General features: G+C 34.3%; 2 protein-coding genes and 1 pseudogene across 2 annotated transcripts; 2 read left to right on the top strand and 1 right to left on the bottom strand.

Moving 5' to 3' along the window:
• The first annotated feature begins 9,229 nt into the window (after nt 1-9,229).
• LOC142544853 (uncharacterized) lies at nt 9,230-10,121 on the top strand. The gene has a single exon (XM_075651885.1). It carries the CDS (start codon nt 9,263-9,265, stop codon nt 10,022-10,024), a length of 762 nt encoding a protein of 253 aa, XP_075508000.1. The 5' UTR covers nt 9,230-9,262; the 3' UTR covers nt 10,025-10,121.
• Nucleotides 10,122-14,240: 4,119 nt separating this feature from the next.
• LOC142544176 (uncharacterized) lies at nt 14,241-14,726 on the bottom strand. Its single transcript, XM_075651239.1, has one exon. It carries the CDS (start codon nt 14,724-14,726, stop codon nt 14,241-14,243), a length of 486 nt encoding a protein of 161 aa, XP_075507354.1.
• A 518-nt stretch (nt 14,727-15,244) lies between these two features.
• Nucleotides 15,245-16,426, top strand: LOC142544175 (RNA pseudouridine synthase 4, mitochondrial-like; annotated as a pseudogene).
• The last annotated feature ends 560 nt before the right edge of the window (nt 16,427-16,986 follow it).

The raw sequence follows: 16,986 nt of genomic DNA, 5'->3' as shown, positions 1-16,986 counted from the left end.
ACTAATTGTGCGATGATTTTGTTTGTAGTTTATTTATTTCATTTTCAAGTCTCTCAATCAATCTTTCCATCAAATATAGATATCTAATTTCGATTTTGTTTGAAACTGTCTAAAGTAACTAATTTCGATGTTATGGTATGTTTTTTTATAAACCAAAAATAAATTTTTTTCAAATTACAAAATATATATTTTTTATAATAAAATTGTCATTTAACTCATTCGAGTAATTTTGCATCTTATCTATCTACTATATCCTAATAAATTTTTTTTTATCTTTATCTAGACTTTGGAATTTTAAATTAAATAATCATATAATTCATGACATAAAAAATACTGAAAAATATTTTTTAATATAATCTTTCAAATTTACAAAAAAAAAAATATTTAATACCAAAAAATTTTTAAGTAAAGAGACACTAGTATATATAATAGTTGAGTTCAAAATCTCTCTTATATTGTATAAATGCGTAGATTTGATTTTACGTATATATTAGTAAATATAAGCAATTTTTTTATCGAATTATATCATATTTTTCTCAAATAATTATTATAGATAAGATATATAAATTTTAAATTTATTATATATTATTTTAGATATAAAATTGTTATTATGCGCTTACTACCAGACCAAAAACTATAGCTATTAACCAATGTGCAATTTTATTTTCTTATACCCGTGACAGCACAGAGTGTACCTATTTGGGTGCTAATTGTTGCAATATTTAATACCCGCAAGTATACGGTGTCAAGTTTTAGTACTCGGTAGAACACATATATCGATCTCACAGGGAACGCAATTTAATTATAAATTAATTATCACAATTAAAATGATCAGAATTTATTTAAAAAAGTTAATAGAATGTTTGTTGTTGAGTATGAACTAAAATTAATTAAAATACGCAAACACTTTTAAATCGGTGAGAATAAGAATATATATGTACAATTTCACTTGGTCTCCACTATATTAAATTATCATTGACATCAATATTTATAATTTCAACCCGTTTACTACCCAAGAATTCTCAACTATTCCTACTCCCTTTCCCAAGTAATGCATATAAATCACAGAGTTATAGGCCTTTCGTTGGAGTTAAAGACCTTCTGAGCTCTATAAACACAGACGATATATTTTCATAATGTCCTGTTCAAAATCCACTCTCCCGAGTGATAGATCTCAAATAAATATAACAATCTAAATTAGTGATCAAGTAACTAAAAGCAATAAGATCTAGCAAATATAAATAAACAAAGAAGTAATTCGCATAAATAAATCAATGATTCATGAATAAAGATCCGACCAAACTATGTCATAATCTAGATTTAATAAATTAGCTCATAAATGAAAAACGATAAAATAAATTCATGTTCTTCAACATTACTAATAGAATAAAATTAAATAAGAAGAGGAGAAGAAGAATCAAATCAGAGTTGCGACTCCGTCCCCGGTAAATGCGCTCTTCGTCTCCGTTCTCTCGCTCTCTTTCTCGTTCTCTGGATTTTTGTGTGTGATTGCGGCTCTCTCTTTGTCTGTGTCTAGGGTTTAAATTTTTATAAATGCGTAAATGATTGCGAAAGCCCAAGAAAAGCTCGTCAAATTTTGCGTTTCACCTCTCCTGCGCTTGCGCAGCCGCGTGCGAGCTACTGGTTATGTGCGGCCGCGTTGCACGCTTGCACGCACGGTACTATTCATTAAATTTTTTTCGCTCTCCCTTCATCTGCTTTCTTGCTCGGCCCTTCATTCTTCCGTTTCAAAATTTAATTTATTCCTTGTTGGTCACAAGTTATGCGCCCATGCTTGATTCCTACATCGACATAAACAACGCCAAAAACACATAAATTCGCTCGATAACCGCACACTTTCATGTCAATTCTTTGGGTAATTTGAGTACAAAACTTGCACTTATCGTGAATGGATCGGCTTGTTAGGCTCATGAGTTCGGTAGGTGCATGTCTATCTATTGTGTTGTCTCATATCATATAGAGATCAGTTTTACCCTTTTTACCGCTAGCACTGTCCCCAGCAAAGATAGTATTACACGTTAAGATTTGATGTCACTCTTTTACAGCTCACCCAGCTTACCAGATTAAGCGACGCAACGTCGGCATTTTGAGGAACAGGAACTTCCCAGGATGGTCACCCAACGCGATATTACTCTCATTCATGTAGGTTTAACTTAATATTCCCTCATAAGAAGTATAAAAATATGCTCTTGGGAAACTTGAACCAATGACCTCGCTCTGATACAAGTTGTTAGGGTCAAATGTTTACAATTAGGCCATAAGCTAATAGTTATTAACCAAAGTAAAACTTTGTTTTCTTATATTTATGGCAGTGCGCAGTGCACCTAATTGGGTGCTAATGGCTCGGGTTATTAGGTCCATTAGGGCGGGAGGTACGTGTCTATATATTGATGTGTATCGTATCCCTTAAAGATCAATCTTACATTTTCCCTACTCTCGGCCATGTCCCCAACAAAGATAAGATTACTCATTAAGATATGGTGTCACTATTTTACAGCCCACCTAGTCAACAAGAGCAAGCGATGCAACGTCAGCAATTTGACGCACGAGAACTTCTTAGGAGGTTACCCATCTCGATGTTACTTTCAATCGTGCATGCTTAACCTAAAAAAAAGTCCATAATTAAATCAAATATTTGAGCAATTATTTTTATATATAAAAATCATAAAAAACTAATTTTTAAAAATGTATATTATTTAAAAATAACATTTAATGCTAAATAAATTAAATTATATACATGCATCACATGTGCGGTGATGCTAGCACTCTATAAAAAATTAGTGGTATTCAAAATAAGCTTTCGAATAGTTTCAAAAAAACATGTGATATTCAAAATTAACTTTTAAAATCTTTACTAAATTTTAGAGATATTCAAAATATAATTAGATTTTTAGTGACTCTATGAAATTTTATTATGTAAGGAGATATAAAACATAATGTACGGTATGGCTGTAAAATGTAAAAAATATCATGGATTCAGCCTAATTAAACATTTGGATGAAAAAAATCTCTTAAACTCAGATAATCGTTTTCATTTCTATCGAAAACAATATCTATATAAAAACTAGTTAATTCATTCTCCATATTTTTCCATATTCTTTAGACTTTTCAAAACACGTTTTTTATATTGCTAATTTAATAGCCTTTTAGAATATTTTAAAATCAAAATTATTTAGGCTACTCTCTTTATTTTTTATTATAAAACCTCATAAGATTTCAAATCATATTTATTAAATTTCTACACAACAATTGCAAATATTTTAACATGATTATATTAGATTTTTAGGTACATATAATTTTTTGGTTTATTTTTTGTTAAGACATATTGTTAAAAAGAAAACAGAGATATTTTTCCATAAAAAATTGCTTAAAATAAATGAAATTATTTTAAGTTTGATTATTTATTAAATTAAAAAATTATTGTTACATATTTTTTAAAAAATATTAATCAATTAACTAAATATGTTGAATTGACTTGAATAATTGAAATTGAAATAAATTTAATACTAACTATTTTATTGTATTTCATAAATTAAATCAATAAGAAAGTACAAATTATTTATATTGATAAATAACAATATTTTAAATATATATAAGTTATTCAGACTCAAATGCTAGTTCAAAAAAAGAAATAAAAAATTATAACTATAAATTTTAAAATTCATATAATTCTATAAAAGAGTTTACTAACATGCATGAAAGATCTGCAAAATATATTTACAATAGTGTTGGGGATCGATATAGCTAGAGTTTAGAGGAGGGTGAATAAACTCGTTCATTTGACAGTCGTTTTTGCAAATGGTGCTAGAATCCTGTTAGAGATTATAGCTTATCTTGTTCAAGTATATTACAAGCAGATCACAATATAGTGCGGAAATGATCTGATGGTTTAAGGGTGAATAAAGATAAAACAGTAGGCAGTAGACAATGGTTGTTTATGGAAGTTCGAAGATGAAATCTTCTACATCTCCCCTTCTTCTGTTTCCAGAAGGTATCACTAAAAGACTTTGGTTTTTACAGTACAACACTTGTACACACCCACTTCAATAGGACTTATCCTTTGCCTACTGAAACTCTTAGTTTCTCAACACAATAAAACAAATACAACAAAGTTCTGGAAAAGACTCTTTTCTATATTACAAACTCCTCTCAAAGATATAGTAATGTGAATATGATTGTAGAGAAAGTAAGAAATAGTCAGCACAATATGATCTCAAAAGATCAGATAACTATTGTGAAGCGTGCGCTGCTTTTCTGTATATTGAGCTTGAAGATGATAAGTAGTTCTAAGTACTCAAATCGACGTTCGTATATTAGAGAATGTAATCGTTGTTTTGGATAACCTATAAACGTCGTTGATCTTTTATACTTATAGAAGTCTTGAATCCAACGTCTATAAACAAAACGGCTTCTTTAACTTCTGATAAAATCAGTTTTATTACCTAAAAAGGTTCCTGCAAAAAGTTTCAGAACAATCAGTCTTATTTCATACCACAATTGGTAAAACGTATTAAATGACTTTGTTCAACATTAATGATGCATTTAATACTCGTACTTGGTAAAGTAAAGGTAACATTTAATATATGATCGATAGGTTCTGATTTAGCAAAATTCAAGTTCTGCTTCTGTTTATCTAAGCTGATAAGTACTCGAAGAGTACAGCTTTGTTAAGGCGATACGAGAACTTCTGCTTTTATATTACCTTCTGGTTTTACTAATGCGATCTACTGGTTTTGACTATCATCACCACAATTAAATTAAGTCTATCAAATAGTACATGAAAATCTTTAAAACGCCATGAGATCCTATAAAATTCAATAAAAATATATCAACTTCACAAAAATTTGTCATTTTAAAAAAGAGTAGGTCTCTTGTGAGACGGTCTCACGAATCTTTATCTGTGAGACGGATCAACCTCTATCGATATTCACAATAAAATGTAATACTCTTAGCATAAAAAGTAATATTTTTTCATGGATGAATCAAATAAAAGATCTCTCTCACAAAATACGATCCGTGAGACCGTCTTACACAAGTTTTTGCCTTTAAAAAGTTGGCAAATTTCCACGAAGAAAATACACCTAAATTGACATGTCAAGAAATTTTTGGAACTTTATCTTTTCTGGGCCTCAACCTGAATTTTTACTTAAGCATGGCCAACTGTAAACATAAGGAGAGTTCAATTTTATCTATGAAAACTTTCTTCTTCTTCTTCTTATTATTATTTTTATAAAAAAAAAATAATTCTATTAAAAAATTTATGAAGATTCGTTTAATTTTAGTATGATATATGAAGAACTATTAATTAAAATTTCTTACCTAGACCTAACTGAGCGAGAGGACAAAATCAAAAGGTGATTGTATTAAATTTTCAGCCGCCCCCAAAATATCAAGTCAATGGAATTAATCGTAGCAAAACGAATAATCAAATCAATATAAAATTTAGAGTTTAATCCTAATATCTCGAGTCTTGACCAAGTAATCAATGAGATTGAATAATTAGAATATTCCCAGAAACAATACCTATCGATCACACCAAGGAGAGCAATTAAGACATTTTCTTTGACTTTAAAATATTCTGATAAAATTAGCCATAACTTTCTTAACACGATAAAAATTCGATCCAACTGTCACATTATCTGCGAGTTTCTAATTATAATTAGATGGATTGTTTCAGTAAGTGATCATAACATGGTATTTGAAGTACTATATAGTACGTTTTAAAGAGATGTCGATGTCGCCTTTTATAAATTTACGTAACATATTCGATTTTGTAGAGAGTATTAAAGCTACGACACATCAAATATTATGATTTATGATGTTCTTTTAGTATTATCCTAACCAAATTGGAAAAACGAAGAATAAAGAGAGGATTGATGATCATCAGTCACGTAATCGACCAATCAATGCACCAAGTCCATGCGTTTCCAGGATATCAAAGAGAAGAAATACTGTTCTACACGAAGATCAGTTTAAGTTGCAACCACATGATCTACTCAAAATTTTGAGAAATTTTAAATCAAAGCTCTGATACCAGCTTGTTGGTCTCACGTGCGACAACTTGAGATAATAATATGAAAATAACTGGACGCCGATATTTACGTGGAAAAACTGTAAAAAATTATTAGTATAAAAAATACAGACAAGATGAAAAGAATTACATCATATTATTTTATGGTGTACAACCACTCACTGTGTTTCCAAAGAGAACACACATTCTTTTAATACAGGAGAACAAAACACCTCACAAATATTATATGAATAAGCACTCAATGGTTATAACATAAGAGAAACACTCGAGAATGTGATACTTAAATCTATGAAAGAATGCATATAGTTATAGATGCAATTCCTCGTCTGGATGTATGTTTCAAAGTTGTTGCCTAACAAAAACGTGTTCTTTGATCATGCTCATACCACCCCATCTCCATACGTTTTGTCCGTCGTCTACGTTATAATTAGATGAATTATCTCTGTAAGTGATCGTAACACGGTGTTTGAAGTATTTTATAGTTTTAAAGAGAAGTTAATGTTTGTTTTTTATAAATTTACGTAGCATGTTCAATGTTGTAAAGAATATTAAAGTTACGACGTATCAAATATTACGATTTATGATGTTCTTTAAATATTATCCTAACTAACCAAATAATTGCAAAAACGAAAAATAAAGAAAGGATTGACGATCATTCACGTAATTGACCAATCAATGCACTAAGTCCATGTTTTTTAAAGACGACACGGATATAGAGAGAAAATATTGTTCCACTAGTGTAATAAAAAAAAAAAAAAAAAAAGAAAGAAAGAAAGAAAGAAAGAAAGAAGAAGCTTTGAACGAAGAAATCCGATCTCACGTGTCCAAACAAGACACAAAATTCTCGACCATGTCCCATACAATAATTAATTTTTTAATTATATATAAAAGTACGTTGTTTGTGTAATATAATACGGAATATTATGCGTTGCACATTTTTTGTTTCTCAAGTTTAATTACAATATTTACAAATTAAATATGACACGAGATTAGTAAAATGCATTTTCTATTGAAATGTGAAAATTTAGAACATTTTATAATATAAAATAAAAATATAAAACAATAATTTATTAAATAAAACATAAATTTTTTTTTTTGAAGGGTTAAGTTGAAGAAAAAATTATATACATCATAATCAAATGCGTGAGGGGTGGATGATTTCGGAATTAAAAAGGCATCATGTTAATTAAGTATTAGGGTCTCTACCTTAATTAATACTTGCGAATGGGTGTCATACGTTGTGTGTAATATAATACATGAATATTATGTATTTTACTTTTTTTTTTCTAAAGTTTTGATTTAGTTATGATATTTACAAAATTAAATATGATAAATTTAGAAAGAAGACTTTCTATAAATATGAAATATGAAAATTTAAGCATAATGTATGAATAAAAAAAGAAGTAAACAATTATTTAATATATTAAATAAAATCATTTTTTTGAAAGAGCCAAATTCAAAAATAAAATTATGTACATTAGAGCCAAATGTGGGTGGGTAAGAAAAAAGGCTTCACAAATTATTTAAATATTAGGATCTCTCTATTAATTAATTTTAGCAAATGGACATGCATGTTGTGTGTAATATAATACATTATTTATGTACCTTACATATTTTGTATCTCAAATTAATTTAGTTATGATAGTTATAAAATTACAAATGTATACGATTTATAAAGAATATTTTCTATAATTATGAAATATAAAAACTAAGCATACTATTTATACTAACAAAAAAAAAAAACTAAGTAAACAATAATTTAACATATTAGATACATTCATTCTTATTTTTCTTGAAAGAGTCAATTCAAAAATAAAACTATATGCATTAAATCCAAATGTGTAGGGTTAATTTTACAAATAAAGAAAAGGTTCACCAAAATTAGTTAATTATTTTAAAATGAAAGTTATCAATTTTTAAAATTGAAAATATATGAGAGATGATAAACGAAAAAAAAGAATATAGAGTTGAGTGATTAAATGGTATTTTTGAAATAATAAAAAAGTTTCACAAATATATCAAAAATGAAATATTTATGGGGATAGTAGCTTTAATTAATGATATTGATAACACAAAGTTCGACATCTTTTTGGTTTCGAATAATTTCAAATAGAATTGGTATGGGATGGAGTACGAAAGAGCCAGACAAATGAATAAATAGCCAAAGACTAATCGACAGAGCAAGGTCCGGGCCCCCTCCTAAACTAGACCAAGTCAATATTTGACAAAAAAAAATTTATGAGACGAATTTTGAATCCGATCCAATTTATAAAAAGATATTATTTCTATGTCAAAAATATTTTTTTTTATTATAAGTATGAATTATGTTAACTCGTCTGACGAATAAAAATTTGTGAGACGGTCTAACAATACACTTCTCTTATTATTCTTAAATTAAATTCTCATTTCCCTGGTTTAATAGTAAATAAATAACAATTTTTTACTCCTTTAAATAAAATGATAAGGTTAAGATTTAGACAGAATAGTTCATCAATTTTGACTCGAATCCAACAACTAAAATATGGATTAGAGCACTCGTATTGGCGGTTGTTATAACACCCATCCTCTCATCAAAAATAGTAGGGTCCACATGGCACATACACATTACATTAACATATCTATTCTCCCACATTCATTTTAACATTCATAATCATTATTTGTAGGTCTCGTTGTCCACTTATTCATCTTATTCTTACTTTAAATTAAATATATTCAATTTCAAATTTTTTAAAAAGTTTGAATTATTATTATTATTCTAAAAAACCCTCGGTAATTTTCGTCCATTTCGGAACAAAGTAGGAATTTTAGAAATTTTTAAAAAAAGAATTGTAAATGATGAAAATAAGAAAACTTCATCAGGTGTGTGGGGCTCGTGTTCAGCGACAGTTTGTTTGATTGTTTAAAACTTCATCTTAAAAAAAGAATTGTTTAAAAAAAACTGACACATGGGCGTTCAATTGTTTGAACGCCCCACGCCCTCTCTCATGTAACGCTCACTCACATTGGAGAGTGGGTGTTAAATGGATGTTAAATTGTGGTTGTCGTTACTCGATCTTGAAAAAAAAAAGCAATGACATTTTTTTAAGAATAAAATCAAATCAATGACATTTGGAGTCGAGCAATCGATCAACCTGACGTAGCCTAATTTGATTTTTACTTTTCCAAACCTCCATTTATTCTATACTAACTAATTGACTTAGTCAAACCCTTATGATACGAAGGCCGACTATAAATCCCATATCCAATCCAAATAAACAACCTCAAAAACAAAAGACAATATCAAGAAAAAACACAATGACCAACGTAGCTTTGATCGTTTCTACTTTGGCCATTCTATCGGCCATGCAAGGATGCATGGCCGTCGTATACTCCGTCGCCAACACCGCCGGCAACACGCCTGGTGGGATTCGATTTAACACGGATATCGGTGCTCAATACAGCTTGCAGACTATGGTGGACTCCACAAATTTCATCTTGAGAACATTCCAACAGAACGGCCCATCGGAGGGGAAAGATGTGGCGAGAGTGAGCTTGTTCATAGATGATATGGACGGTGTTGCGTATGCAAGCAATAATGAAATTCACGTAAGCGCAAGGTACATCCAAGGCTACTCAGGTGACGTGAAAAGGGAGTTCACCGGGGTTTTGTACCACGAAATGACACACATTTGGCAATGGAACGGGAACGGGCAAACTCCCGGAGGTTTGATCGAAGGGATTGCTGATTTCGTTCGGCTAAGGGCGGGTTATGCTCCGAGCCACTGGGTCAGACCAGGACAGGGCGACCGATGGGACCAAGGCTACGATGTCACGGCCAGGTTCCTGGATTATTGCAATGGTCTGAGGAATGGGTTTGTTGCGGAGCTCAACAAGAAGATGAGAAATGGTTACAACGTTAATTTCTTTGTGGAGTTGCTCGGAAAGACCGTGGATCAGCTCTGGAGTGATTACAAAGCTAAATATAATAATTAAATGTTATGATTGGGGTCCTCCGTAAATAAATTTGACATGATTATTACGAATAAAATATTGGAATATTTCTTTTGCAATAAATTTGTTTGTTTCCAGACCATATTCTAATTTCCATGTTTTAAATAATCCAAGATTAGTCATCTAATCTAATCTAACATGCAAAACGTCGAGTGTGTCGGAGTTTGGGTAATACGGGAAATCTTCTACTTTTCATCTCCAAATCATACTGAATTTTTTTCCCTCTCATAAATATACTTATTTAATTAAAAATAAAATATAACAAAATAAAGTCAAAACACTCAAGAAATGCTTGAGAAAAAAATTTTACCCATATTATTGATAATTCACCTATATATATACAGGAGTAACACACAAAAGAAGGAACAAACACAAAACCAAGAACTGAAGATCCGAGAAACAAGCTCAGAGAATAACTGACTACACAAATTCAGCTAATAAATTCTACTCATAAAGGACTATCAATTCCACGTTGGAGATGCTTCTGGATAGATTTAGCTTCTGGATAGATTTTCTACACTCCCCCTCAAGCTTGATGGTAAATATTCAATAAATCAAGCTTGCTGCATAAGTCCAAGAAGCTTGATCGTTGGAGGGGTTTTGTGAGAATGTCCGCAACTTGGTGTCGAGAAGGAACATAGTTCATGGAGATAACTTTGGCATTGATCTTCTCGTTTATGAAGTGACGATCAATTTCGATATGTTTGGTTCTGTCATGCTGTACGGGATCTTTTGACATACTGAGAGATGCCTGATTATCGCATAGCATTTTTATGGGACCATCTACTGTGGTTCTGAGATCTTCGAGCAGACGTCGAAGCCATATTCCCTCGCAAACTCCGTTAGCAAGGGATCTTAGTTCGGCTTCTGTACTACTTCGAGCTACGACGGTTTGTTTCTTACTTCTCCAAGTGACTAGGTTTCCCCATACGTAAGTACACATTCCTGAGGTAGACCTTCGATCTGTGATAGATCCCGCCCAATCAGCATCAGTGAAGACGTCAATCCCTCTGCTCGTAGTTTTCTTGAACAGTAGTCCCGTCCCTGGAGATGCTTTAAGATACCTCAAAATTCTCGTGACAGCGGCCATATGAGTCTCGGAAGGGTTTCTCATGAATCTACTCACCATACTAACTGGCAAATGAGATGTCGGGTCTGGTGTGAGCCAGATAGATTAATTTGCCGACGAGTCTTTGATATCTTCCCTTATTTACAGTAGCCTCAGTGGTTCTAGTTTGAAGCTTGAGATTTGGATCCATGGGAATGTCTACTGGTTTGCAATCCAGCATACCCGTTTCTCTGAGCAAATCCACTGTGTACTTCCGCTGAGAAACTGATATTCCTTTACTCTATCGTGGCACTTCCATGCCTAGGAAATACTTCAGTTGCCCAAGGTCTTTGACTTCAAATTCTGTGGCAAGAACTTTCTTCAACTTTTGTATTTCGTCTGAGTCGTCACCTGTGATCACAATGTCATCTACATAAACACTTAGGATGGTGCATTTCCCTCGGGTAGAGTGTTTTGTAAATAATGTGTGATCGGCATGGCTCTGTCTGTATTCATGTCTCTTGAGCACTTGATTGAACTTATCGAACCAGGCTCGGGGAGATTGTTTAAGGCCGTATAGAGATTTCTTGAGCTTGCAGACTTTGTTTTCGTTTATGCTGTTACTGAATCCTGGAGGTATGCTCATATATACTTCTTCCTCGAGGTTGCCATTAAGAAAGGCATTTTTTATGTCAAATTGAAACAATGGCCAGTCTAGGTTTGCGGCAATAGATAATAATACACATATTGTGTTGAGTTTGGCAACTGGTGCAAAAGTTTCACTGTAATCCACACCATAAGCCTGAGTGTATCCTTTTGCAACAAGCCTCGCTTTCAGCCTTTCAACCGATCCATCTGCGTTGTGTATGATTGTGAACAACCATTTGCAACCCACTGTTCTTTTCCCTGGTGGTAACTCAGAGATGTCCCAAGTTCCATTCTTCTCCAATGCTCGGATTTCATCAAGTGTAGCTTTCCTCCACTCGGGTACTTTGAGAGCCTCTTCTACCGAGTTCGGTATTTGAATTTGATCTAGTGTTGATACAAAGGCCCGATATTTTGCAGAGAGATTGCCGTAGTAAACATAATCCTGCATCTGGTAAGGTTTACATGATCGAGAGGATTTTCTCACAGCAATAGGAAGATCAAGGTCAGACTGCTCAGACTGCTCAGAAGTAGAAATGTTTAAAGGAAAGATGTTACCGTGTTCTTGCAGACCGGGATCTGTTGAATCTTGGTGTGAATCTGTGAGCTGTCGGGTTGAAATTCATCATGGGATAACTCGGTTTGGTTTTGTACCCGAATTGGGTCAAGTTCAGAGTGGTTATTTCCAGTGTCACATGATAGCCAGAACAACCAAGTCCGGGATTCATCGTATGGCTCCCCTGGAAGCTCAGACGTGGGATAATATGGCCTGGCCTCCTGAAAAGATACATCCATGGTGGTGAAGTATTTGCGGTGACTCGGGGAATAACACTTGTAGCCTTTTTGAGTTGGAGAATAGCCAATGAATAGACATTTAAGTGATTTAGGATCGAGTTTGCCCTGGTTGTAAAGGTGAACATACGCACAACAGCCAAAGACCTTGGGAGAGAGGTTGGAAATAAGTCGTGTGGTGGGGAATGATTGACTTAAGACTTGGCAAGGAGATGCAAACTTGAGACTTCTAGAGGGCATACGATTGATAAGATATGACGCAGTGAGAACTGCCTCACCCCAATAAAATTTAGGAACATTTGACGTGAATAGGAGAGAGCGAGCAACTTCTAATAGATGCCTATTTTTCCGTTCAGCAATGCCGTTTTGCTGAGGAGTTTTGACACATGAGCTGGTGTGTATGATTCTGTATGATGTGAAGTAGTGCTCAAGTTCATGGTTAAAGAAATCTCCGGCATTGTCCGAATGAAAGATTTGTATCTGTGATTGAAATTGAGTTAGAATCATCATATGAAATTGTTTAAACAGTTTGCTCGCTTCTGATTTTGTTTTCATGAGGTATACCCAACTTAGACGAGTATGATCATCAACAAATAATAGAAACCATCGAGCACCATTGATGTTTGGGACCCGAGAGGCACCCCATATATCGCAGTGTATCATTGAAAACGGTTTGGATGCAGTGTAGGGTCGGGGAGAGTATGTATTCCGAGTATGTTTAGACAACTGACATATATCACATGAAAAATCATGAACATTTTTATTGATAAACAATTTGGGAAACATACGTTTGAGATATAGGAAATTTGGATGACCTAATTGGTAATGAAGCAACATAATATCACTGTGTTTATTTGACTGAAAACAAAATGTACTAGAAGCATGTAGTGAAGAAGGCAGATGGCAATGATGGCTTGTGTTGAGGGTTGTTTCGAGAAGGTAGAGTCCGGCACACAGTTCATCACACCCAATCTTCATCCTTGATCCCTGATTCTGAAAAATACACGAATGATCATCAAATATTGTTAAACATTTCAAGTCCTTGTTTAGTTGACTAACTGATAGTAAGTTGCAATTAAGTTGTGGAATGTAAAACACTTTCTCAAGTTTCATGTTATAAGTGACTTGGACAGTTCCAATTCCCTCCACAGTTGCTTGTGATCCATCTGCTATTGTGACAGTAATGATTTGATCACAAGGTGTGTATGTAGAGAACACTGATTTGTTACCTGTCATGTGGTCGGATGCACCTGAATCTACTATCCATGATGAGTGATCTGCCTGAGCATGAAGAGCTTGAGAGATGGTACCTCGTTGAGCGATATTGCCTGAGCTGGAGGAAGAAGCAGATTGTGGCTGTGCGTTGCTGATGAGATTGTGGAGGACATAGAGTTGCTCCTTGCTGAATGGTGGCATAGATGCAGTGTTTGCACGAGTCTCTTGATCTCCAAAGTTGCATGATGGCTTCCAGTCTTGTGGTTTTCCATGGATTTTCCAACAGGTCTCCCGAGTGTGTCCTGGACGGCGACAATGGTCGCAGTATGGTCGAGCCTTCCGAGGTCTGTTGTCAGAGGTGACTTTAGCGGCATGGAGCTGAATGTGTTCGGCAGATAATAATGCTGATGATTCTGCAGGGATTGACAACGTTGGTGAATCTTCGCCCATCATTACCTTCCTTCGGCTCTCTTCATGCCGAACTGCTGAGAAAGCTTCTCAGAGAGAGGGAAGAGGCTTGATACTAAGGACTCGTCCTCTTACTTCGTCCAGCTCCTTGTTGAGGCCGGATAATAGCTTAAATACTTTGGTCTCAACGATCTTGTTGTAGAGTGTGGAATCTTCAGGGCATGTCCACTGATGGTTGTCATAGAGGTCGAGTTTCTGCCATAACCGAGTCAGAGTGCTGAAATAATGGGTGACCGTAGACTCACCTTGTCGTAACTCATGAAGGATGCTTTCTGTCTCAAATAGTTCCGAGGTATTTTCGGTACTAGAGTAGGTTATTTTAGCGGCTTCCCAAATGTCTGCAGCCGTGGCAAAGAGTAAGAAGTTCTCTCCGATCTCGGTTGTCATAGAGCTGATGAGCCATGACTGGACCATGCTGTTGTTGGTCTTCCAGGTTCTGTAGTTCGGATCGTCTTCCTTAGGAGCCTTCGCTGTTCCAGTGAGGTGATCATCTTTGCCTTTGCCGCGTACGAACATCAAGACGGATTGAGACCACGCAAGGTAATTGTGTGGCCATTGAGTTTGTGATTCGTCACAAATTGGGAAAAGGAATCAGCTGTGTTTGAGTTGGTCATGGTAGATGATTGCGTATCAGATGTGGTGGTATATGCGTGAGCTTGGCCAATTTTGGTCATGGTGTTTGGGTTTTATTTCCCTGCTCTGATACCATGAAGAAATGCTTGAGAAAAAAATTCTACCCATATTATTGATAATTCACCTATATATATACAGGAGTAACACACAAAAGAAGGAACAAACACAAAACCAAGAACTGAAGATCCGAGAAATAAGCTCAGAGAACAACTGACTACACAAATTGAGCTAACAAATTCTACTCATAAAGGACTATCAATTTCACGTTGGAGATGCTTCTGGATAGATTTAGCTTTTGGATAGATTTTCTACAAACACAAAATTAATTTTTTAAAGTGTCAAATGAAGTCGACTGTGTTTCGCTCAAGCTGATTGGAAGCTGCTAATTCTATAAACCCTAAATGGTGGCGGGGCGCGTTCTCCACCGCTCAATTTTTCGTCTTCTAAGGACGAACACTGACACGGCTGGCTCGAGAGGAACTCTAACGGTGCTGATTTGTCAGCATCCATACTTCAGTAACACTGCCGTGGCTGCCGATGGTGAAAATTCTAAAGAAGAGACCGACAGTAAATGTTTGGTTCTACCCCCGTTCACTCCCTTGGCCGGTGGTTCTGAAATCAGAAAGATAATCTCCCGCCGAACGTCTGACCGCAGAGAATAGGACTCTGCCGCTTCACCCTCCACGACGGCTCTCAAATGGATCCTAAAGTGCTGCCCATATCTCCCAAGGTCTCTTGTTCAGAAGCTCTTTGGCTTGAGACAGGTTCTTATTTCAATCGTTTTTTGCTTATTCAATCTTTCACGAGCCATTTTTTCTTAATTACCTTATATTTGCTTCAGGTTCAGAGGGAACTTGAAGTAAAAAGTTTATGAACATTGGTGATAGAATATTCCTTCCTAAATCTGTTGATGGAAAACATCCTTCAAGGATAGAAGAAAAACTGAGCGCTCATTACGAGGAAGATTTGAAATTTATACGTGGCCTTGAGTTGTATAAGGTATAAATTTAGGTATTGGACTGAATGTGTATTTACTGTATCGTCTTGCTCCTTTCTTTCTTCCCTCACTCAATTGTCATTGCATTGATTGAGGCTTTGTTGACAATGTATGTGGCATTATTCAGAGTGGCCTTGGGATAAACCGAAGTTTAGACGTATTGGCTTCCAAGTACTTGAGATAAGAGTCTCCTCGCCTGGTGAGATTTTATATTTTGTTTTGGAATCGATTAGTCTTCTTGCCTGCTATTAATGGGACCAGTGGAAAAATTGGTTCTTTTACACATCATGCATGTGGAGGTAAACTCTGTAAAATTTGTTTCACGATGGACTCTCATATCTTAATATACACCATTATTTTTTCTTTCGAGCAGAGTTTTGGTTTGTTTTTGTCTATATTGTTGTGGATAAGTTGTTCTTTTAGTTTCACAGACTTGATAGAGACTGCAGTGGAATCAACTTGGCCTTTCAGTTGGATTAATAGTTATATCATGTCCTAAATCGACACTAGATAGTAGAATATGGGATATGAATGCCGCGAACAAATGAAGCGACTATCGAGTCATTATCCTCGTATCCTAGTCTAAAATTAGCACAAAAACTAGTATAATTTTCAAACAAGAATACGTATATGTAAGAAAGGGTTGATTTTTTTTTTACAAATCTTGTCGTAGCCACAGTCTCCATTTTGTGCTGAACGTATGCATGTATAACTGTAGGGATGTAAACGATCCAAACCAAGTTAAACAGTATCAGGCTTGAGCTTGGCTCGTTTAAGATTGATATAGGCTCGATATCGATTCGAGCTTTTATCATCAGGCTCGAGCTCGATTTGTCTTGAAATTACTAAGTTCGTGAAAAGTTCGAGCTCGACTCGTTAAAAGCTCGTTTATCATGTTAATCAAACTAGGTTCGAGCTTAGTTCATTGATAGCTCGTTTATCTGTTCAACAAGACTCACTTGAGCTCAAAGTTTGAGCTCGTTAAGCATATTATTGAGCTCGAGTTTGAGCTTGTTAAAAATTAAATATATTTATGAACTAATTTTACATTTGACATAAAAGTTTAAATTCATTCATAAATAATCAAAACAACAAACGTAACAACTAAAAATATATAAACTAGCCAAGCTTGAGCTTACGAGTCAC

Source organism: Primulina tabacum, chromosome 5 (genome assembly GCF_025594145.1).
Source record: "Primulina tabacum isolate GXHZ01 chromosome 5, ASM2559414v2, whole genome shotgun sequence".
NCBI classification, from domain to species: domain Eukaryota; kingdom Viridiplantae; phylum Streptophyta; class Magnoliopsida; order Lamiales; family Gesneriaceae; genus Primulina; species Primulina tabacum.
Note: the sequence above shows the minus strand (reverse complement) of the source record. Positions and strands in the feature narration are given on the sequence as shown.